We start from the raw sequence: 23,720 nt of genomic DNA, 5'->3' as shown, positions 1-23,720 counted from the left end.
TGCATTACATGGGAGTTCGGGAAGGGAAGATCACATTCTGGGGGTGTGGGACTCATCCTGCACACAAAAGTCCCAGATCAGGTACGAATATGGGGGGGCTGGGACCCTACAAAGGTCTCAGGAGAAGCTGGGCCAAGAGATGGTGGGATGGAACTAGAATCCAGGCCAGAAGAGTTCATGGGGGCCCTGGGGGTGCAGACACCCACCACTCCGACCCACCCCCCGGGGTGCAGTGGTTGGGTCCTTTGTGAGGTGCCCGCAGTGACAGGCACTGGAGGGCAGCGTGGTGAGACTCAGAACAAGAGCTGCTGGGGGCAGCCCCGCCATGGCCAGCCTGGTGGTGAAGACCATTTGGCAATCCAAGGAGATCCACGAGGCGGGGGACCCTCCGGCAGGCGTGGAGAGCCGCGCCCAGCTGGTCCCTGAGGCCCCCGGGACGGTGGCCAGCCCAAACAAAGGGATCACGAAAAAGAAGAAAGCCGTGTCATTCCACGGGTGGGTTCGGGGCCTAGTGGCGGCATCAGCATTGGACTTTGGGGGACTCCTGAAGGGCTGAGGTCCCTGCAGAGTTGGTGGGGGGGGGGGCTCAGGAAGGGATGGGAGAAGGGGAACGTGGGGAGAGGAAGGAAGCAGGGAGGGAAGGAAGGTGGTAAGGAGTGGGGTATGGTGAGGGGTGGAGAGAGGAGGGTGACTAGGAGGAAGAGAGATGGGCCAAGAGGGCAGAGGGGAGGATGATAGGCAGTGAGGCGAGGGTCATGGAGGGGAGGATGGTGGGCAGTGGGGGTAGGACCATGGAGGGGAGGACAGTGAACAGTGGGGGAGGACCATGGTGGGAGGACGGTGGGCAGTGGAGGGAACCATGGAGGGGAGCACAGTGGAGAGTGGGGGGAGGATCATGGAGGGGAGGACAGTGGGCAGTTGGGGGAGGACGGTGGAGAGTGGGGGAAGGAGGAGCCTGAAGGTGCAGATGGGGAGGAGGGATGGGATGAGGGGGAGACTGTACAGTTGATTGACACCAGAGGAAACCAGGTCCCAAATAAATTTGGGGGGCTGAGGGGAGGAAGAGGAGGAGGAGGAAGAAGGGGAGGAGGGGGAAGAAGAGAGGAGGAAGAGAAGAGGAGGGAAACAGGGGAGGAGGGAGGCAAGGACGGAGAAGAAGAGATAAAAAAGTGGAGGGAGGAGGAAGGGGAGGAGGGGCTGGCATGAGGGGGCACCCCACTGACCCTGCTGCCCCCCCAGGGTGGAGCCCAGACTGGCCCACGAGCCCCTGCACTGGTGCCTGAACTTACGTCGCTCCTCGGCCTGCACCAACGTGTCTCTGCTGAACCTGGCAGCCGTGGAGCCCACAGACTCGTCAGGCACTGAGTCCATCTCAGAGGACACGGGGCCGCTCGCCCTGCCTGGGGCACCCCCCTTTCCCACCGCGCCCTGGGGGCCAGAGGACCCCGACATCTCAGACATGCTGGTGAGGGGCCTCATCTCATGCGGGGCGAGCGATCAAAGGTGGGAGCCGGGGAAGGGAGGGGAGCATCTTGGTCTAGGATGAGAAGGGCCCTCCATACACCCAGCCTGGAGCTGGACTTGAGATCTGGTCTCCACCCTGGGGGGGCCACAGACTGAAGGAAATGTCTCATCCTGGTGGTCACACCAGGGCCCCAGAAAAGGGCTTTGTAAGCCTCACCTGGCATCTCAAGGAAGGCTTTCTATGGGCCCGGAGAGATAGCACAGTGGCGTTTGCTTTGCAAGCAGCCAATCCAGAACCAAAGGTGGTTGGTTCAAATCCCGGTGTCCCATATGGTCCCCCGTGCCTGCCAGGAGCTATTTCTGAGCAGACAGCCAGGAGTAGCCCCTGAGCAATGCCGGGTGTGGCCCAAAAACAAAACAAAACAAAACAAAACAAAAAGGAAGGCTTTCTGGAGGAGGCAGTGTTGGAAAAGGGCTGAAGAGACTGAGCAACCAGTCGATCCTCCCGTGCCAACTGCCATCCTCGGGTCATGCCCCAGGCCAGTCTCACTCAACTGAGCTTAACTTCTGCTGAGAGCCTCACCAGAAGGAGAGCTGCCCAGGGGGAGCTGAGTTGATTGAAAAGGGGCTGTGATTGGGGCTGGAGAGGCAGCACAGTGGGGAGATCACTGCCTTGCATGCGGCCGATTTGGGATTGACCTGGGATCAATTCCTAGCACCAATATCCCAGCGTCCCCCAACTCTGCCAGAAGTGATTTCTGAGCAGAGAGCCAGGAGTAGCTCTTGAGTGCCACCGAGTGTAGCCCAAAAACCAAAGAGAGAGAGAGACAGACAGACAGAGAGAGACACAGAGAGAGACAGAGAGAGACAGAGCGAGAGAAGGAAAACGGAAACTGGAGCAGACAGGAACAGGGACCATGTGGGGCACCAGTTCCCCAGTGAGCTGTGACCCAGAGAAACGGCCCCAGCTGTGTGCTCGCCCAGGGCACTGCCAGGCTCGGATTCAGGCTCACCCAGGCCAGGAAAACGTGAGGCCAGCAGGTCCTCAGTTCCTATGGGGGGCCAAGGGACATATGAGGGCCTGCTGAGGGAGGAGGCAAAGACACAGAGGGGAGCATGGACTCCAGAAAGTGTGATATAGAGGGTCTGAGCAGTAGCACAGTAGAGAAGGGTGCTCGTCTTGCAGAGGATTGATCTGGGTTCAAGTTCAATCCCAGACATCCCATATGGTCCCACTGAGCATAGCCAGGAGTGATTACTGATCAGAGCCAGGAGTTGAGCCCTGAGCATCGCCAGTGAGAGTAAGAGAGGGAGGGAGGGAAAAGAGAGAAAGAAAAGGTAGAAACCAGAGAGAGGGGGACAGAGCCCCAGAGACAGGGTGCCTGCAGATCTAATCTTATAGGAGACAACATAGTGGACATGGCAGACTCATGACGCTGGTGTCGCTCGTGTGATCAAAGCCAGCAATCTGAGGCTCAGGATCCAACGCAGTTTTGCCCCGTCTGCAAAAGTGCACTTTCCAGCTGGCCCCGTGCACGTGTTTTTCTTTTCCTTTATTTCCTGTTCTGGGGGGGCGGATCTACCCCCCAGTACTCAGGGCTTCTGCTTCTGTCTTCAGGGCTCTCTCTGGGTGCCCTGGGCGGTATCCCTGGCTGGAATCCGGGTCAGAGCCAGCTGAACCAGCTCTGGGGCCCTGGACGGACTGATCAGTCCTGTGTGCAGTTTGCAGGAGGGAAAGAGGACAGAGACACGAAGGACCTCCCTGAGGCCACACAGGAAACATAGGACCAGCAGTTCCCAGAAAACTGTTCACGGGAACCCCAAGACCTTCTGGGAACTGCAAACAGTGCTCCTGCTGTGTCCTTCCTGGGGGGGAATTTTGGCTGGGAAACACTAGCCGGAGTCTTCCATGGTGGGGCTCTTCCTGTATGAACCAGACTTTTGGAGGTGTTGACAGTGAAGGCTGTTCTGGGGCTGCTAATATGCCCCACACATTTACCCGGCTTGGCCGGACCTCAGTTCCTCTTTGGTCATAGGCTGGAGGCCTGAGTTTCTTATTTTTTTTTGGGGGGGGAGGTCACAACCAGCAGCACTCAGGGGTTACTCCTAGCTCTGAACTCAGAAATCACTCCTGGCGGGCTTAGGAGACTATATGGGATGCCAGGGATCAAACCCAGTCTTTCCTGGGTTGGCCATGTGCAAGACAAATGTCATACCACTGTGCTATCACTCTGGCCCCAGAGAGGCCTGAGGTTTTTTTTTTGTTTGTTTGTTTTTGTTTGTTTGTTTTTTTTGAGATACTGGGATTCGAACCAACCACCTTTGGTCCTGGATCGGCTGCTTGCAAGGCAAACGCTGCTGTCACTGTGCTATCTCTCCGGGCCCAGGCCTGAGTTTCTGATCTCAGGGCTCTTTCCCCAGAATGACCCTTGGGAGCTGGAGAGAGAGCATGGAGGTGGTGGTTGGGGTTAAAGTACTTCCTTACATGCAAACCAATCCCAGTCCCCAGTTTGTTATTCGCCGGCACCACATACGTATATATACCCCAAGCACTGCTAGTGGTGTTCGGGACCCTATGGGATGCTGGAGATCAAACTAAAGTCAGATATTAGTACGGCAAACTCCCTCCTCGCTGGGTCAGGTTTGGGGTTGTGTTTGGTGGTGTTCTGGGTTTTCTCCTGGCTCTGCATTTCTGCGTTCATCTCCTGATAGTGCTGAGTGCAAAGGATTAGAATCAAGTTGGTCACATGCAAGGCAAGTGCCCTCCCCACCGTCCTCATCGCTCAGGCTCCAACATCCAGTTCTCCTTCTCTTTTTTTCTTTTGGTCTTTGCGTCATACCCGGCAGCACTCAGGGATTCCTCCTGGCTCTACCAGAAATTGCTCTCGGCAGGCTCAGGGGACCACATGGGACGCCGGGATTCGAACCACCATCCTTCTGCATGCAAGGCAAACACCCCACCTCTATGCTATCTCTCCGGCCCCATAGGCTCCCCTTTTCAAGTCACATCAAAGAATTTGTAGAGGGGCTGGAGAGATAGCACAGCTGTGTTTGCCTTGCAAGCAGCCAACCCAGGATCTAAGGTGGTTGGTTCGAATCCCAGCGTCCCATATGGTCCTCTGTGCTTGCCAGGGACTATTCTGAGCAAATAGCCAGGAGTGGCCCCTGAGCACTGCCGGGTGTGGCCCCCCCCAAAAAAAAAAAGAATTTGTAGAAGTGGGGAGCACACTCAATGGTGCTTACGGATCAGTCCTGGCTCAGCACTTCAAAGATCACTCCTGGAAGGGATCAGGGGATCCTATGGGGTGCCAGGGAATTAACATTCTGTCCTATCCCTTCAACCTCTCTGCAATTTTGTTGTTGTTTTATTTTTGGGACACATCTGGTAGCTCTCAGGTTATTACTGGCATATGCTCAGAAATCACTTCTGACAGGCTCAGAGGACCATATGGGATGCTGGGGATCAAACCTTAATCAGCCAAGTACAAGGCAAATGCCCTTCCCATTGTGCTATCGCTCTGGCCCTTTCTGCACTCGTTTTTTCCCTTGGAGGGCCACAACTGACAGTGCTCAGAGAGTACCCCTGGCTCCGCACTCAAGAAGCACTCCTGGCAGTGCTCAAGGATGCCAGAGATCAAACCCAGGTTGCCTGCAAGCAAGGCAAATGTGCTCCCCATGTTACTATCAATCTGGCCCCTACACATATTTGGGGGGGAAGTTTGGGCCACACCTGGTGACGCTCAGGGGTTACTCCTGGCTTTGCACTCAGAAATCGCTCCTTGCGGGGCCAGCGAGGTGACACTAGAAGTAAGGTGTCTGCCTTGCGCTAGCCAAGGAAGGACCGCGGTTCGATCCCCCAGCGTCCCATATGGTCCCCCCAAGCCAGGGGCAATTTCTGAGCGCTTGGCCAGGAGTAACCCCTGAGCATCAAACGGGTGTGGCCCGAAAAAAAAAATCAAACAAAAAAAAATTGCTCCTTGCTTGGGGGACCACATGGGACACCAGGGGATCGAATCGTGGTCCGACGCCTTTCCTCTAGCGCCACTGCTCCGGCCCCACTACACATATTTTTATGTATCTATTAAGTTATTTGAGTCTAACTGTATTCATTTTTTTTTAATTTTCTGTTATTTCTCTATTTCTTTCGGGTGGGGGCATACCCAGTGGCACTTCAGTGGCACAAGTTACTTCTGCCTCTGAGCTCAAAAATTTCTCCTGGTGGGTCAGAGAAATATCACAGCAGTAGGGTATTTGCCTTGCATGCATCCAATACAGAATGAATGGTGGCTAAAATCCAAGCCTCCCTTATGGTGCCTGCAAGGAATGATTTCTGAGCACAGAGCCAGGAGGAACCCCTAAGCACCACCAGGTGTGACCCAAAAACCAGAAAAAGAAAAAAGAAAGTAAAAGAAATCGTTCCTGGCAGGCTCAATGGACTATATGGGATGCCGAGAACTGAACCTGGGTCTCTCCTGGGTTGACTGTGTGCTAGTCAAATGCCTTACCACTGTACTATCTCTCTTGACCCCCTATTTCTCTATCTTCTTAATATGATAGCTCTGTCACTCTTGATCTTAATATCTAGTGCTGTCACTCAAGGAGTATGCAAAGCTGGGGCCAGAGTTATAGCACAGTGGGGAGGACATTTGTCTTGCACGCAGATGGCCGAGGTTCAGATCCCAGCATCCTCTCTGGTCACTGGAGCCTGTCAGAACAATTTTTGAGCATAGAGCCAAGAGTAACTCCTGTGCGCTGCGGATGTGGCCCAAAAACCAAAAAAAGATAACGTAATCTCACTGACAATGGAAGGAACCCCCACCCCCTTTCACTTTGTATATTAGCTCAGCAACTGTGACAGAAACCAAAATAACTGGCTTAAAGAGGATCATTTCCCCTATAAATGCCTCAACAAGTAAAGCAGGTTTGTTCTTTCTAAGAGCCTAGAATGGTACAATTACAGCTCCTGGGTTCTGATGGCTCAGCTCTCTGTAAAGCCATAGACCTTTCCATTACCTCCAAGGTACTAAGGAAGGCTAAGGGGGAGGGCAAATCACAGCCATAATTTTAGTGTTGACCCAGCACTTAGCTCTTACCCTCTCTGCTTCCGTTGGTTAAAATTGGTCATTTTGGGGCTGAAGCAATAGTACAGTGAGGAGGGCACTTATCTTCAAACTCCCGCACCCCATATGGTCCCCTGACCTTGCCAGGAGTGACCCCTGAATACAGAACCAGGAGTAAGCCCTGAACACCCCTGGGTTTTACACCCTCCATAAAAAAAAAAAAGGGCATGAAATGTATATATATATATATATTTTTTTTTTTTTTTGGTTTTTGGGTCACACCTGGCAGTGCTCAGGGGTTATTCCTGGCTCCAGGCTCAGAAATTGCTCCTGGCAGGCACAGGGGACCATATGGGGCGCCGGGATTCGAACCGATGACCTCCTGCATGAAAGGCAAACGCCTTACCTCCATGCTATCTCTCCGGCCCCATGAAATGTATATTTTACACATGGGAAATTGAAATCTACAATTGGAAATTATAGGTCACTGACATTGCTGCTAGGGTTCCTTGCCGCCCACTTACAGTAACACTAGGTGTAATCATCCCAAAGGCAAATAAATAAAAAAATGGAAAAAACTTGGCATAGAAAAAAATTTGCTGGGGTGGGGGTTTGGGTCACACCCAGCAGCACTCAGGGGTTACTCCTGGCTCTATGCTCAGATATTGCTCCTGGCGGGGCCGGAGAAATAGCATGAAGGTAAGGCGTTTGCTTTTCTTTTTTTTTTTTTTTTTGGTTTTTGGGCCACACCCTGTGACGCTCAGGGGTTACTCCTGGCTATGCGCTCAGAAGTTGCTCCTGGCTTCTTGGGGGACCATATGGGACGCCGGGGGATCGAACCGCGGTCCGTCTCCTAGGCTAGTGCAGGTAAGGCAGGCACCTTACCTCCAGCGCCACCGCCCAGCCCCTGGCGTTTGCTTTTCATGCAGGAGGCCATCGGTTTGAATTCGGGTTTCCAATATTGGTTCCCCCCCCCTCACCGTGCCTGCCAAAAAAAAAAAACCCACCAAAAATAAAAAAAGAAATTGCTCCTGGCAGGCTCAGGGGAACATATGGGATGCCGGGATTCAAACCACCCACCTTCTGTGTGAAAGGCAAACACCTTATCTTCAAGCTATCTCTCCAGCCCCGAAAGGAAAAAACTTGAAATTACAATCATTTAGTATAATATCCTCTCATTCTATTGCTCAGAACTTGGTCACACGGTCACATCTAGCTGCAAAGGAGTCTGGAAAATGTAGTTTCCCTCCCTTGGTTTGTAGGCCCATCCTTGGAGATGCTCAGGGCTTACTCCTGGCTATTTCTTCAAGAATTACTCCTGGGGCTGGAGAGATAGCATGGAGGTAAGGCATTTGCCTTGCAATTCGGAAGGACAGTGGTTCAAATCACGGCATCTCAAATGGTCCCCCAAGCCTGCCAGGACCGATTTCTGAGCGTAGAGCCAGGAGGAACCCTTGAGCACTGCTGGGTGTGACCCAAAAACAAAAACAACAAAAAAAGAATTACTCCTGGCAGTACTTGGGACTGTAGCAGGGGTCCTCAAACTTTTTAAACGGGGGGTCAGTTCACTGTCCTTCAGACTGTTGGAGGGTCAGATTATAGTAAAAACAAAAATTATGAACAAATTTCTATGCACACTGCATATATCTTATTTAGAAGTGAAGAAACAAAATGGGAATAAATCCAATATGTGGCCCGCGAGCCGTAGTTTGAAGACCCCTGCGAGGATATCACTTATCAAACTCGCTTCTGCTGCACGCAAGGCAAGCACATTATCAGCTGCACTATCTCTCTGGTCCTGGAAAATGTGGTTCTTGACGAAAGAGTCCCATGTCAAAGAGTCCCATGTCGCGTTAACTCTCTTGGATGCTGTCACAAGCTGGCCTTCAGAATTGGGCGGTTTTTCAGGATGTCTCTCTAGTGATCAGGGGCCAGAGCACTAGTTCACCAGGGAGAGCATTTGCCTTGCATGCAACCAAACCAGGTTAGATCCCACCATCCCATATGGTCTCCTGAGCACAACCAGGAGTAATTCTACAGTCCAGAGGCAGAAGTAACCCCTGAGAACTGCCAGGGACTCCTAGGACTGATTGGCCCAGTTTGGGAAAGAAAGAGAAGTGCCTTGTCGACCTACAGACTCAGAAGGTAAATGTCGAGGCTCTGTAGTCTTTGATCACTTCTGCTGATTTTTAAAATTTTATGGTTTTAGGGCCCGGAGAGATAGCACAGCAGCGTTTGCCTTGCAAGCAGCCGATCCAGGACCAAAGGTGGTTGGTTCGAATCCCGGTGTCCCATATGGTCCCCCGTGCCTGCCAGGAGCTATTTCTGAGCAGACAGCCAGGAGTAACCCCTGAGCATCGCCGGGTGTGGCCCAAAAACCAAAAACCAAAAACCAAAAAAAAAAAAAATTTATGGTTTTAGATTTTTTTGTTTTTGTTTTTGTTTTTGTTTTTGGGACACACTGGGTCTGGCTATGAGCTCAGAAATCGCTTCTGACTTGGGGGACCATATGGGATGCCGGAGGATAGAACCACAGTCTGTCCTAGGCTAGTGCCGGCAAGGCAGACACCTTACTGCTCTGTGCCTCCGCTCTGGCCCCTTAAATTTTTTTTTTTTTTTGGTTTTTGGGCCACACCCGGTGACGCTCCAGGGTTACTCCTGGCTATGCACTCAGAAGTCGCTCCTGGCTTGGGGGACCATATGGGAAGCTGGGGGATGGAACCGCGGTACATCCTAGGCTAGCGCAGGCAAGGCAGGCACCTTACCTCTAGCGCCACCGCCCGGCCCCCTTAAACTTTTTTTTTTAATTTATTTACACATTTATTTTGGCTTTGGACCATACTCAGTGATACTAGGGCTAACTACTGGCTCTACACACAGGGATCATTCCTTGAAGGCTTAGGGGATGATATGGGGTACCAGAGAAAAATCTCAGACAGCTATATGCAAGAATCATAAAGTCTACTATTTTTTTTTGTTTTTGTTTTTTGGGCCACACCCGTTTGACGCTCAGGGGTTACTCCTGACTATGCGCTCAGAAATCGCTCCTGGCTTGGGGGGACCATATGGGATGCCGGGGGATCAAACCTCGGTCCGTGGGGCCGGAGAGATAGCATGGAGGTAAAGCGTTTGCCTTTCATGCAGGAGGTCATCGGTTCGAATCCCGGCGTCCCATATGGTCCCCTGTGCCTGCCAGGAGCAATTTCTGAGCCTGGAGCCAGGAATAACCCCTGAGCACTGCCGGGTGCGACCCAAAAACCAAAAAAAAAAAAAAATAGGAAAAAAAAAAAAAAAAAACCTCGGTCCGTCCTATGCTAGTGCTTGCAAGGCAGACACCTTACCTCTAGCGCCACCTTCCCGGCCCCCATAAACTCTATTATTACTCTGGCTCTGGACTTTTTTTTTTTTTTATTGTGGCCAAAGTGACTTACAAATCTTTCAAAGTTAACTTGTATTTTTGTTTATTTGCTTTTGAATCTTTCATTCCCAAACCGGGCCAATCAGTCCCAGGAGACTTGCCTGTGGAAAGGAAGAGGGGAACGAACTGAGCACTTGGCCCTTGTGCAGAGCAAACTCTAATATGAGCAGGCTGAACTAGTTAGTATTCTCTGGCTTCTGGAGCGAAAATAGTGTGTATTTTTTTTTTTTTTTTTGGTTTTTGGGTCACACCCAGCAGCGCTCATAGCCAGGGTTCCTCCTGGCTCTATGCTCAGAAATCACCTCTGGCAGGCATAGGGGACCATATGGGATGCCAGGATTCAAACCACCTTCCTTCTGCATGCAAGGCAAACGCCTTACCTCCATGCTATATCTCCGGTCCCAATAGTCTGTATTTTATATGGGTTTTATTGCTTTGTGCGTGAAGTGCTCCCAAGCAGTGCTCGGGAGACCCGAGGGCTACTCTTGCCTGACAATGCACCCAGAGAAGTCACTGATGGGGATCCAATTAGGGGCCGCTGAGTGTGCAATGCAGGTCCTCCAGCCCTTTGCTTCACCTCCCTGGCCCCCAGTAAGTCCTTTTTCATGTGGAGAATTGGGACCAGGTGGTGCTTAGGGGATACTCCTTCCTCTGTGCTCAGGATTCACTCCTAGTGCTCCAGGCTTACTCCTGGAGCTATGTACAGGGCTCATTCCTGGTGGTGCTCGAGGGTAACTCCTGGCTCTGCGCTCAGGAATCACTTCTGGTAGTGCTCAGGGAACCAGATGGGATGCTGGAGATTGAACCTGAGTCATCTGCGTGCAAGCTCCCCAGTCCTGTATGTTTTATGTCATTTTTGGGGGGCCACACCCAGCATCACTCAGGGGTTACTCCTGGCTCTGGCTCTGCAATCAAAAATTGCTCCTGGCGAGCCCGGAGAGATAGCACAGCGGTGTTTGCCTTGCAAGCAGCCGATCCAGGACCTAAGGTGGTTGGTTCGAATTCCGGTGTCCCATATGGTCCCCTGTGCCTGCTAGGAGCTATTTCTGAGCAGACAGCCAGGAGGAACCCCTGAACACCGCCGGATGTGGCCCAAAAACCAAAAAAAAAAAAAAAAAACCAAAAAACAAAAAAAAATTGCTCCTGGCAAGCTAGAGGGAACATATGGGATGCCGGATATTAAACCTGGGTCTGTCCTGAGTCAGCCTTGTGAAAGGCAAAAGCTCTACTGCTGTGCTATCACTCTGGTTCCCCCACCCCTCTTTTTGTTTTTGGGTCACACCCGGCAGCGCCCAGGGGTTACTCCTGCTTCTACACTTAGAAATCACTTCTGGCAGGCTCAGGGGACCATATGGGATGCCGGGATTTGAACCACTGTCCTTCTGCGTGCCAGGCAAATGGCCTATCTCCATGCTATCTCTCCGGCCCCAAGATTTTTTTTTGGGGGGCCACACCCGGCGGTGCTCAGGGGTTACTCCTCGCTGTCTGCTCAGAATAGCTCCTGGCAGGCACGGGGGACCATATGGGATGCCGGGATTCAAACCAATCACCTTAGGTCTTGGATCGACTGCTTGCAAGGCAAACGCTGCTGTGCTATCTCTCCGGCCCACCAAGATTTTTTTTTAAAGCATCTGACACAGATTTCTTTTTTTTTTTTGGTTTTTGGGTCTCACCCGGCTGTGCTCAGGGGTTTCTCCTGGCTCCATGCTCAGAAATTGCTCCTGGCAAGCACGGGGGACCATATGGGATGCCGGGATTCGAACCGATGACCTTCTGCATGAAAGGCAAATGCCTTACCTCCATGCTATCTCTCCGGCCCCATGACACAGATTTCTTAAAGCTTCTTTTATTAGTTTTTGGGGTCACACCCAGCTGCAGCTTCAGGGGTTACTCCTGGCTCTGTGCTCAGAAATTGCAGGCTCGGGGGCCATATGGGATTCCAGGATTCAAACCACCGTCCTTCTGCATGCAAGGCAAATGCCCTACCTTTATACTATCTCTCCGACCCCATCTAGTCCCATTTTTTGTCTTATTTTATTTTATTTTTTATTTTTTATTTTTTTTGGTTTTTGGGCCACACCCGGTGACGCTCAGTGGTTACTCCTGGCTATGCGCTCAGAAGTCGCTCCTGGCTTGGGGGACCATATGGGACGCTGGGGGATCGAACCGCGGTCCGTCCTAGGCTAGCGCAGGCAAGGCAGGCACCTTACCTCTAGTGCCACTGCCCAGCCCCTTTTGTCTTATTTTATTTGGCCACACCTGGCCATCCTTAGGGGGCATTTCTCGCTTCATACTCTGGAGTGACCCCTGCCTGCCAGTGTTCAGTACTGGGCATAGACCCAGAGTCAGACATGTGCCAAGCTAATACCTGATCTTCCTTCCTGCACTCTATTCTCCTCTGCCCACCCCATTCCAGAACATTCCTGCCATCCTAAATCACTCTCCATCTCCTTCTTCCCCAGAGTGGGGTCAACAGTGGATTGGTGCGTGCTAAAGACTCCATCACCAGCCTGAAGGAAAAGACCACACGCGTGAACCAGCATGTACAGACACTGCAGGTGGAAAGAGCCTCCTCCCCAGCCCACCAAGATTACCCAGCCCCTTCTTAGAACCTGCCTAAGAACCCCCATCCAAGCTCCTGTGGGCCACTTCGGGAGGTTGAGGCACAAGAAGGAAATGGAGGGGCTGAGAGCTATAGCACAGCGGGTGTGGGCACTTGCCTTGCATGCAGCTAACCAGAGTTCGATCCTGGCAACCCACAGGATCCCCTAAGCATGTAGGAGTGATTCCTGAGTGCAGCCTGGTGTGGGCCCCCCGAAAAAAAATATAGAGCTAATCCCAGGGGGCTGGAGAGATAGCACTAGGATATTTGCCTTGCATGCTGCTGACCCCGGACAGACCTGTGTTCAATACCCAGCATCCCATATGGTCCTCTAAGCCTGCCAGGAGCGATGTATGATTGCAGAGCCAGGAGTAACCCCTGAGCACTGCCAGGTGTGACCCCAAAATCAAAAACAAACAATAATAATAACATCCCAGCTCAGAGCCTGCTTCTCCCCGGGGATAGGGGTGCCCCCTTTGCCCCTGCCAACTAACTCCTTATCCCTCCATGGTCCAGAGCGAGTGTTCTGTGCTTAGTGAAAATCTGGAGAGGAGACGGCAGGAGGCGGAGGAGCTTGAGGGGTACTGCAGCCAACTCAAGGTGATTCTGGGGGACAGAGGGCACTGGGGAGCGGCTGGGAGGGCTGAGCAGGAAGGGAGCAGCAATAAGGAATGCAATAAGCAATAAGGGACCCAAAGGGACATTTTTGCCAGAAAGGTCTCAGGGACTCCTGAGTGCTGAGCTGGGAATGACCCTCATATGATGAAGATAATTAATTAGGGACTGGAGAGAAAGTGGGGAAGGCACTTGCATTGCACGCAGCTCCCCTGGAGTTCTGTCCATGGAACCCTCATATGATCATCTCCTGAGCACTGGTATTGGAGTGACCCCGAGGCTGGAATAATAGCATAGAAGGGAGGACATTTGCCTTGCACATGGCTGACCTGGGTTCAATCCCCAGGATCTCATAGGGGTCCCCTGAGCCTGACAGGTCTGATTCTTTTTTTTGTTTTTGGGCCACACCCTGTGACGCTCAGGGGTTACTCCTGGCTATGCGCTCAGAAGTTGCTCCTGGCTTGGGGGACCATATGGGACGCCGGGATCGAACCGAACCGCTGTCCATCAAAGGCTAGCTCAGGCAAGGCAGGCACCTTACCTCTAGCACCACCACCCGGCCCCCAGGTCTGATTCTTTTTCATTTTTTTTTTGATTTTTGAGTCATACCCGGCAGTGCTCAGGGGTTATTCCTGGCTCCAGACTCAGAAATTGCTCCTGGCAAGTACAGGGGACCATATGGGGCGCTGGGATTCGAACCGATGACCTCCTGCATGAAAGGCAAAAGCCTTACCTCCATGCTATCTCTCTGGCCCCCAGGTCTAATTCTTTTTTTTTTTTTTTTTTTTTTTTTTTGTTTTTTGGGCCACACCCGGTAATGCTCAGGGGTTACTCCTGGCTATGTGCTCAGAAGTTGCTCCTGGCTTGGGGGACCATATGGGACACTGGGGGATGGAACCGCGGTCCGTCCAAGGCTAGCGCAGGCAAGGAAGGCACCTTTAGCGCCACCGCCCGGCCCCGGTCTAATTCTTAAGCACAGAGCCAGGAGTAAGCCCTGAGCACAGCCAGGTGTGTGGCCCAAAACCAATCAAACAAACAAACAAAAAAAAAAAAACAACAATATGGGCTGGAGAGATAGCACAGCAATAGGTTTTTTGCTTTGCAAGCAGCTGACTCAGGACAGATTATGGTTCGAATTCCGGCATCCCATATGATCCTCTGAGCCTGACAGGAGCAATTTCTGAGTGCAGAGCCAGGAGTAACCCCTGAGTGCCACTGGGTGTGGTTGTGCCCCCCCCCAAATAAAGATAACTACTATATAGACCTTGTGCTTGAGATGGGCAAGGCACTTTGTGGCCAAACTGGTTCCATCCCCGGCACCAAAAGATTCCACTGAGCACGGCTAGGGGGTCACTGCACAGCACAACCCAGTTGTGGTCTAATCTCCCTCCCCACCACTAAAAGGAAAATGGGGGCCCAGAGGATAGCACAACAGGAAAAACATTTGTCTTACATGCTGCTGGCCCGAATTTTTTTTTTTTTTTTTGGTCTCACCCGGCAGTGCTCAGGGGTTATTCCTGGCTCCATGCTCAGAAATTGCTCCTGGCAAGCACGGGGGACCATATGGGACGCTGGGATGCGAACCGATGACCTTCTGCATGAAAGGCAAACGCCTTACTTCCATGCTATCTCTCCGGCCCCGAATTTCTTTTTGTTTTTGTTTTTGTTTTTTTTCTGCCACACCCGTTTGATGCTCAGGGGTTACTCCTGGTTAAGCGCTCAGTAATTGCCCCCGGCTTGGGGGGACCATATGGGACGCCAGGGGGGTCGAACCGCAGTCCTTCCTTGGCTAGCTCTTGCAAGGCAGACACTTTACCTCTAGCGCCTCCTCACTGGCCCCTGGCCCGAGTTTCATATCTGGTATCCCATATGGTCCATGAGCAGCACCAGGACGGATTCTGTGCACAGAGCCCAGGATCACTGCTAGATGTGGTCCCCAAGCAAGGGGTTGTCTTGGGGGTGTGGCAGGTGGGAAGTGGAAGGGTGAAGGCAGGACCCCCTGGCCTGGTGTCCTGACCCAGGAGAACTGCCGGAAGGTGACACGGTCAGTGGAAGATGCTGAAATCAAAACCAACGTCCTGAAGCAGAACTCGGCCCTGCTGGAGGTGAGGGGTGCAGAAGGGGTGCAGAAGCTGGGGGACGACGGGTGAGAAGCTGAGGGACTTGGGATGGGATTGGCTGCCAGGGCATGTTCATGTTCCCGTTTGGACCCCAAAGGACAGTGTCTAGGAACCAGGCCCTGTTGGGGAAGCTGGGATAGGGTTGGGGAGCTGTTGGAGGCAGGGAGAAATAGGCAAAGGGGGGCCAGAGCCATAACACAGTGAAGAGCCATAACACAGTGAAGAGGCCTTGCAAGTAGCCAACCCAAGTTCAATCCCCAGCATCCCATGGTCCCCTGAGCACTGCCAAGAGTGACTCCTGAGCGCAGAGCCAGGAGTAACCCCTGAGCACCACCGGGTGTGGCTCCCCAAAAAAAGAAATAAATATTTGGCAGAAGTGGAGAGATTTTTTTCTTTTTTTTTCCTTTTTTTTTTTTGTTTTTTTGGGTCACACCTGGCAGCGCTCAGGGGCTACTCCTGACTCTACGCTCAGAAATCACAGCTGGCAAGCTCGGGGAACCATATGGGATGCCGGGATTCAAACCACCATCCTTCTGTATGCAAGGCAAACGCCTTAACCTCCATGCTATCTCTCCGGCCCCAGAAGTGCAGAGAATTTACTGGACCTCCAATAGGGTGTCCTCCCTATAACAAGCAGACAGGGTGCCCCATGCATGCATGCATTGCACCCTGGCCTTGGAAGTGTGGGAGGCGACCAGTTGGACACTGAGCCCCCTCCTACACCACCACCCGCCCCCCCCCCCAGGAGAAACTCCGCTACTTGCAGCAGCAACTTCAGGACGAGACGCCACGGAGGCAGGAGGCCGAGCTGCAGGAGCTGGAGCAGAAGTTGGAGGCCGGACTCTCCCGGCACGGCCTGGGGTCCGCCACCCCACCCCCGAGTGGCTCTGGCCAGCCAGGGAGCCTGGATGAACCCCCGCGCCCGCGCAGCCTGGGTCCCAGTGGCTGGGGACTGGGTTCCCGAGCTACCGATGGGCCGCCCTCTGTGAGTGAGCAGGAGCTACAGAAGGTCTCGGCCAGCCTGGAGGAGCTGAGGTGGGTGAAGCCTGGGGTGATGGGTGGACCCGTAAGTACCCAGAGGGACAGTTCTGGAATATTTTTTAGAGGAGGGTGGTCACACCCCTTGGTGCTCAGGGGTTACTCGTGACTTGGTGCTCAGGAGAATCAATGGGATGCCAGAGATGGAATCCCAGTTGGACATGCAAGGCAGGCCTCTGATCTCTGCACTGTGATCCAGCCTTTGGGGATGACCTGAAGGGTTGTGACCCAGCCAGGCAGGAGGGAGGGCAGGGAGGATTCCTGGGAGATCAGTTGTGGATTCCTGATAACAGGAGGACAGAAATGCTGCGGGTTCTGGAGCTATTGCACAGTAGGAGGGTGTTTGCCTTGCAAGGTTCTATCCTTGGCATCCCAGAGGGTCCCCCGAGCCCCACCAGAAATGACCCCTGAGCACAGAGCTGGGAGTAACCCCTGAGCACCACTAAATGAGCCAACCTCCCTCTCATCCCCCCAAAATTAAATGTGGGTTCTTGAGCAGGAGAGAGTGCAGCAGCTTCTGCACCCAGGTTCGAATCCCCAGCACCAGATATGGTCCCTGAGCACCACCAAGGGTCACTCCTGAGCACAGAGCTGGGAGTAACCCCTGAGCACCACTAGATGAGCCAACCTCCCTCTCACCCCCCCCCCCCCAAATTAAATGTGGGTTCTTGAGAGAGTACAGCAGCTTCTGCACCCAGGTTCGAATCCCCAGCACCAGATAGGGCCTGCCAAGCACCTCCAGGGGTCACTCCTGAGCACAGAACCAGGAGTCCCAGGTGCTGGACCCCAAATAGAAACGGGGGTTCTTGAAAGCCACTGGAGGGTGTGAGCAACTGTCCATGCCAACCCCCTGACCCCTCTTCTCCCCTGATGGTGCAGGCGGGAGGTGTCCTCGCTGACCGCCCGGTGGCACCAGGAGGAAGGGGCCGTGCAGGAGGCCCTGCGGCTGCTCGGGGGCCTGGGCGGCCGGCTCGACAGCTTCCTGGGCCAGTGGGAGCGCGCGCAGAGGGAGCAGGCGCAGACGGCGCGGGGCCTGCAGGAGCTGCGCGGCCGGGCAGACGAGCTCTGTACCATGTAAGGGCCCCGAGACGGGCTGGGGTGGGGCCATGCAGCGGGTCTTTAAGGGAAGGCCGGGCCAATCAGCGAAGGGCTTGCACATCAAGCCCCCAGATTGACAGGAAAATAGTCCAAAGAGAGTTGGGGAGGGCGTGGTTTGCCTAATTAAGGCTTGTGGGCGGGTGTTTAACCCGGGCCAATCAGCGAAGAGATCGCAATCAAGCCCCCAAATTGACAGGAAAGTCGTCCAATGAGTTTGGGAAGGGGCGTGACTTGCTTAATAAAAACTTGTGGGCGGTTCTTTAGCCAGGGCCAACGCAAATCAAGCCTCCAGATTGACAGGAAAGTCGTCCAATGAGAGTTTGGGGTGGGCGTGGCTTGTCTAATGAGAGTTTGTGGGCGGGTCTTCAGCCAGGGCCAATCAGCTAGAGCTACACAAATTAAGCCCCCAAATTGAAGACTGAAGGGGCGTGGCTTGGTTAATGAGGACTTGTGGGCGGGTCTTCCAGGAAGGACAGAGGGCGGAGCCCAGTACAAGACAACCAATTAGGGCCCGAGTGATAGCAGAACTGGTAGGGCATTTGTTTTGCACGCTGTGGACCTGGAAGGACTGGGTTCGATTTCCGGCTTCCCATACTGTCCCCCCACAGCCTGACAGGAGTGATTTCTGAGTTTAGAGCCAGGAGTAAGCCCTGAGCTCTGCCAGGGGCAGCCCCAAAACTAAAAACAAACAAAAGAAAAATAAAAATAAAGACAATCAATTAGAATATAGCAAGTAGCAGTCCACTGTTTGCATAGCATGTGTTTGACACTGGTTCGATCCTTGGCATCCCATATGGTTCCCCGAGTCTGCCAGGAGCAGACCCAGGAGTAACCTCTGAGTTTGGCCAGGTGTGGCCCCAAAACAAAACGAAACAAAACAAACAAACAAGCAAAAAAAAAAAAACCAACAACCCGCAAAAACCAGAGTCCCCAGCAATTGGGCTTTTGTGTTAAGTTTGGGCGTAGTGACTTGGGTTCAATTCCTGGCATCGCACATGGTCCAGGAGTAATTCCTGAGCACTGCCAGATGTGATCCAAAACACATAAAAACCAGTCACAACCCTGGCTCAGGCATGACCTCAGAGAGCCAGGGCTAATTAATGATGGTGGAAGGAGAGACTATGAGGAAATGACCTCGCATCGGTGACTCCTCTCTCCCTCAGGGTGGAACGGTCGGCGGTGTCTGTAGCTTCACTAAGGAGCGAACTGGAGGGGCTGGGCCCAGTGAAGCCCATTCTGGAGGAACTGGGGCGGCAGTTTCAGAACTCTCGGAGAGGGTCCGAGGTCTCTATGAACCTGGATCGGGCCCCTCAAGGATCCTGTGTCCGCTGTGCTAGGTAAGGGAGTGGGGCCTGGCTAGAACTGAGCACTGAGGATTGAAGGAAGGAATGGGGGCTTGGAGAAGGAAGAGGAGCACGAAGCTCACCACAGAAGATGGGGGTTCCCAGTCCCGCTGCACTGGGGGAAGCATTTTTCTTCCCAAACCATCAAGTGATGGGCAAGGATTTGGAAAATACAAGGCTTGGAGGCTTCCTAGTGCATTGTGGGAAGGAGGGGAGGAGGTCAGCAGTGGAAGGTGGGGTGTCCAGGTGCACCTGAGGGGCAAGGGAAGACCTCAGGAGGATGGAAGTCACAGCGTAGCATGCTCTGAGGAAGTCGGGACACTGTATGGTGGAAAAGATGAATTTCCAGCTATGTGATGCCCTGGAGAGGCGCATGATGGGAAGGGCAGGTGCCTGCATGGTGGACTCCTAGAGGTGTCCTCTTTATCGGGGTGCCCTCTCCCCACAGCCAAAACCAGCAGTTGTCCACAGAAACCCTGCAGCAGCTGCTGGAGCGAGCTCTGACCCCGCTGGTGGACGAGGTGAAGCAGAGGGGCCTGGCCCCTGCCTGCCCCAGTTGCCAGAGGCTGCACAAGAAGATTCTGGTACCAGGAACCGAGGGCCGCCAAACCCCACTTTTCACTCAGAGGAGAGGGAGGGGATCCCTGGGCACAAGGGTGCTGCTGGTGTGTGGCAGGAGTGGGGAGGCCCTTAATTGTGGGATGTTGAGGGGGTGAGGGGCTGCATTTTGGGGGCAGAGTGAGATGGACTGGGGGTTAAGCAAATGGGCCACGGGGAGAGTGTCCTCTTAGACCCTACATGGCCAATGTGGGTATCAGATATTATCTCATGCGCCCAACCCCAGTTCAATCCCCGGCAGCACATGGTCCCTGAGCATTGGGGGTGCAACCCTGAAAGCCCCCAAGAACCTCTGACTATGGCCTTGGGAGCCCCTGACTCCTCCCAAGGTGGCCCAAGTCATCTCCCCAGCACTGAGCACCCACACACAATTGGATGCCAGCCTGGTTGACCGAGAATTTCCCCAAGTGGGGGCTCCTTAGGGTCTTGAGCATCATTTAAGACCCACCCTCCTGGGCCAGAGACATAGCACAGCGGTAGGGCATTTGCTTTGCATGAAGCCAGCCCAGGACAGACCCAGGTTCGATTCCTGGCATCCCATATGGTCCCCCGAGCCACCCAGAAGCAATAACTGAGCACAGAGCCAGAGTAATCCCTGAGCACCACTGGGTATAGCCCCTCCCTCGAAAAAAGACCCACCCTAAATAAATAAATAAATAAAAAGATATGGGGCTGGTGAGGTGGCGCTACAGGTAAGGTGTCTGCCTTGCAAGCGTTAGCCAAGGAAAGACTGAGGTTCGATCCCCCGGCATCCCATATGGTCCCCCCAAGCCAGGGGTGATTTCTGAGCACTTAGCCAGGAGTAACCCCTGAACATCAAACGGGTGTGGCCCCCAAAACAAAACAAAACAAAACAAACAAAGAAAGACAGCCAGTATGTTACCAGAGTCAGAGGGGGTCCTTCTAATTTATCTAGATCCCATTGAGCTTGAATGCCTTTGAGGGGTGCTGAATCCCCCCACATATGCCCCATAGCTGGTCGCAGGTGAAATCTGAGGGCAGGTTGGCATCATATTGCCAGCCCCAGAGCATGCTGAGATAATTGCCAGGGGTGAACACAGACCAGGATGGATGGGGGGGACATTGAGGGCATCTGGTACAGGATGGATATAGGCCAGGGAGCCCCAAAGCAGCCTTCTGCAGCGGGCAGGGCTCAAAGAAAAAGGGCATCGTGGGGTTCTGTGTGGGATGGGATGTCGGGCACCCCCATGAGGGAAACTGAGGCCCAGATATAGATGAGTCACTAAACATCACACCCAAACTTAGTGCTCCCTGGAAACCCCGGGGACAGAGCCAGGCTCAGTGGCTGCTGGCCGAGGTGGTCCTGAGGGGGTTCCCTCTGAGGCTGGAGGAGGTAGGGCTGCCCCTGGGCCCCTGCCCCTTGCCCTCCGCGACCCAGCTCCCCCTCCACCCCCCAGCCCGGCTCGGCAAGCCCAGCTGCGCCCACACCCCTCTCCCCAGGAGCTGGAGCGCCAGGCCTTGGCCAAGCACGTCCGCGCAGAGGCCCTGAGCTCCACTCTCCGGCTGGCCCAAGACGAGGCCGTGCGGGCCAAGAATTTGCTGCTGACGGACAAGATGAAGCCGGAGTGAGGAAGGAAGGAGGCAGAGAGGGCAGGGGAGGAGGGGGGCAGACAGCGGGGGACCCTGGCCCTGCCACCCTGGCGTCCACCCACCCGCCCCCTTTCGCACAGGGAGAAGGTGGCCACGCTGGATTACCTGCATTTGAAGATGTGTTCGCTCCACGACCAGCTCAGCAACCTGCCGCTTGAGGGGTCCACGGGGACGATGGGACCAGAAGAAGTGGCCAGGGGACTCCCCCCAAGCGGGGGGGCCAAACCCCCGAACAATAAACAATAAACGGCCCCTCATGCTGGCATGAATTCGGACTCTCTCGTTGGCATCAAAGCAAGATCTGTGATTCCCCACCCCAGACAAGGCCTCTCCTAGCTGTGACTCATGCTTTTTGGAGGGGGTTAGAGGGAGGTGGTGTAATGCTTTTGGGCTTTATTTATCTATTTATTTATATTTATTTAATAGGGCCAGAATCATAGTAGAATGTGTTGGGCCTTGTATGTGGTCAAACTGGACTTGTTCTCTGGTCCCCCAATAGGGTTCCCCAAGTCCCAGCTGTAGTGATCTCTGAGATATAAGCTCTGAGCACTTCAAGATGTGGCCAAAACCAAAGGGGGCTGGAGCCATAGTACAGTGGGGAGAGCGCTTGCCTTGTTCTTCAACTTAGGTTTTTACCCTGATACACGTGTCCCCAATTCTCGCCCAGTGATCCCTGGGGACCAAAGGGATAATTTGCCTTGCTGACGTGGGACTAACCTGGGTTTGATATCTGTCATTTCATATGATCCTCCTAACCTGCCAGGAGTAATTTTTTTTTTTTTTTTTTGGTTTTTGGGCCACACTCAGTGGTGCTCAGAAATCGCTTCTGGCAGGCACAGGGGACCATATGGGATGCCGGAATTCGAACCACCTTTGGTCCTGGGTAGGCCCTTTGCAAGGCAAACACCCTACAATTATGCTATCTCTCTGGCCCCAGGAGTAATTTCTGAGTGCAGAGCCAGGAGTAACCCCTGAGCGCTGCTAGGTGTAGCCCAAAATGAAAAAAAAAAAAAAGTTATCACTGGTCAGAGTTTGGAGTAAGCCCTGAGCACTGCTGGTTGTGGTCAAAACTACAATAAAATAAAAGGGAGGGCGGGGCAATAATAAAATAAAAGGGAGGGCGGAGCACAGCAGTAAGGCATTTGCCTTGCATGCGGCCAACACAGGACAGACCCCAGTTCAAATCCCGGCATCCTATATGGTCCTCCGAGCCTGCCTGGAGCAACTTCTGAGCAGAGAGCCAGGAGTAACTTCTGAGCGCCACTGGGTGTGACCCCAAAACCAAAAGAAAAAAAAAAAGTAAAAAAAGTAATGGGGCCGGCGAGGTGGCGCTAGAGGTAAGATGTCTGCCTTGCAAGCGCTAGCTAAGGAAGGACTAGGAAGGACCGCGGTTCGATCCCCTGGTTTCCCATATGGTCCCCCAAGCCAGGAGCGACTTCTGAGCGCATAGCCAGGAGTAACCCCTGAGCGTCATTGGGTGTGGCCCAAAAACCAAAAATAAAATAAATAAATAAATAAATAAATAAATAAATGGGGGGACAGGGAGAGTGTGCTTGCCTTGCATGTGGCCCACCAGAGTTTGGTCCTCAGCATCCCTGAGCACCTCACCTCCAGGCATGATTCTGAAACTCAAAGCTAGGAGTAATCCTTGAGCAACACCGGATGTGGCCCAAAAAGCAAAAATAAAACTGTCAGAGTGACAGCACAGTGGTAGGGCTTTTACTATGCAGACCCAGGAAGGACCTGGGTTCAATTGCTGGCATTCCATAGGGTCCCCTGAGCCTGCCAGGGGCAATTTCTAAATGCAGAGCTAGGAATAACCCCTGAGTGATGCTAGGTGTCTCCCGACCACCACCAAAAAAAGGGAAGGCTCCAAGGAGTTAGCTCTTGCAATGCAGTCCTGCTTTGGCTTCCTGGCAACATGACACCCCATCCAACAACAACACAGAGGGACAATGGTGTCTCCCAGCACCCACCCAGGGTCTGAACAGTATCTCTGAGTGTTATCAGGAGGGGTTTCTGGTTCTCCCAACCACTGCTGGAGGATCCTTCCCCTCCTAGAAAAGGAATAAAGAAGGCCCAGATGGATGCTGGCCGGGCCAGCTTGCAAGCAGAAAAGGGCTTCAATGCAAACAAGTCTTGAGCACAGAAAAGCACAGCACTGTGTGGCCTCAAAATGCACCAAAACGAGGGCTGTGGCAGCTCTGGGGTGATGGTACAGTGGGGAGGGCGTTTGCCTGGTACTAGGTTGGCTCAGGTTCGACCCTTGGCACTGCCAGGACAGTCCTGAGCACCTGCGATGGATCCAAGAGCTGGAGTAGCAGATGCTGAACTGACAGCCTGCACCACTGCATCCCAGATGCCACCTAGTGGCCCAGTCTTCTGGGCGTGCGGAAGCGGGTTTGCAGTGGGCCAGCCTCAGAGTCACAAAGCCCAGGATTTTGCTCTTCTGCTTTGTTTTTTGGGGGGGGTACCGAGAAGTATTTAGAGGGCCCTGGTGGGCACTCCCAGTGCTACTGGGAACAGAGTGTTTCATGGCTGCCTCTATGCTGGGGGAAGGACAATGGATGGATTTAAAATCAAGAGATAATAACAGCATTTGGCCCATATTCGGTTTAGAGAGAGTGCCTACGGCTGAGCACAGGCTTTGCAGAGGGACACTCATTCATCCCCAGCGCCCATAGACTCCCCCTCAGCACAGTCAGGAGTGATTCCCAAGCCACACCCAGTAAC

At 53.4% G+C, this 23,720-nt stretch overlaps 1 protein-coding gene across 1 annotated transcript; it reads left to right on the top strand.

Annotated features, from left to right (window-relative positions):
• Positions 1 to 325: 325 nt before the first annotated feature.
• TSKS (testis specific serine kinase substrate) lies at positions 326 to 21,226 on the top strand. Its single transcript, XM_049786189.1, is given in 12 exon segments — positions 326 to 495; positions 1,240 to 1,465; positions 12,405 to 12,500; positions 13,061 to 13,144; positions 15,181 to 15,264; positions 16,025 to 16,314; positions 17,197 to 17,391; positions 18,579 to 18,752; positions 19,207 to 19,342; positions 20,838 to 20,962; positions 21,068 to 21,167; positions 21,170 to 21,226. Coding segments are annotated over 12 exon segments (1,737 nt in total).
• The last annotated feature ends 2,494 nt before the right edge of the window (positions 21,227 to 23,720 follow it).

Source organism: Suncus etruscus, chromosome 14, assembly GCF_024139225.1.
Source record: "Suncus etruscus isolate mSunEtr1 chromosome 14, mSunEtr1.pri.cur, whole genome shotgun sequence".
Classification (NCBI taxonomy): Eukaryota; Metazoa; Chordata; class Mammalia; order Eulipotyphla; family Soricidae; genus Suncus; species Suncus etruscus.
Note: the sequence above shows the minus strand (reverse complement) of the source record. Positions and strands in the feature narration are given on the sequence as shown.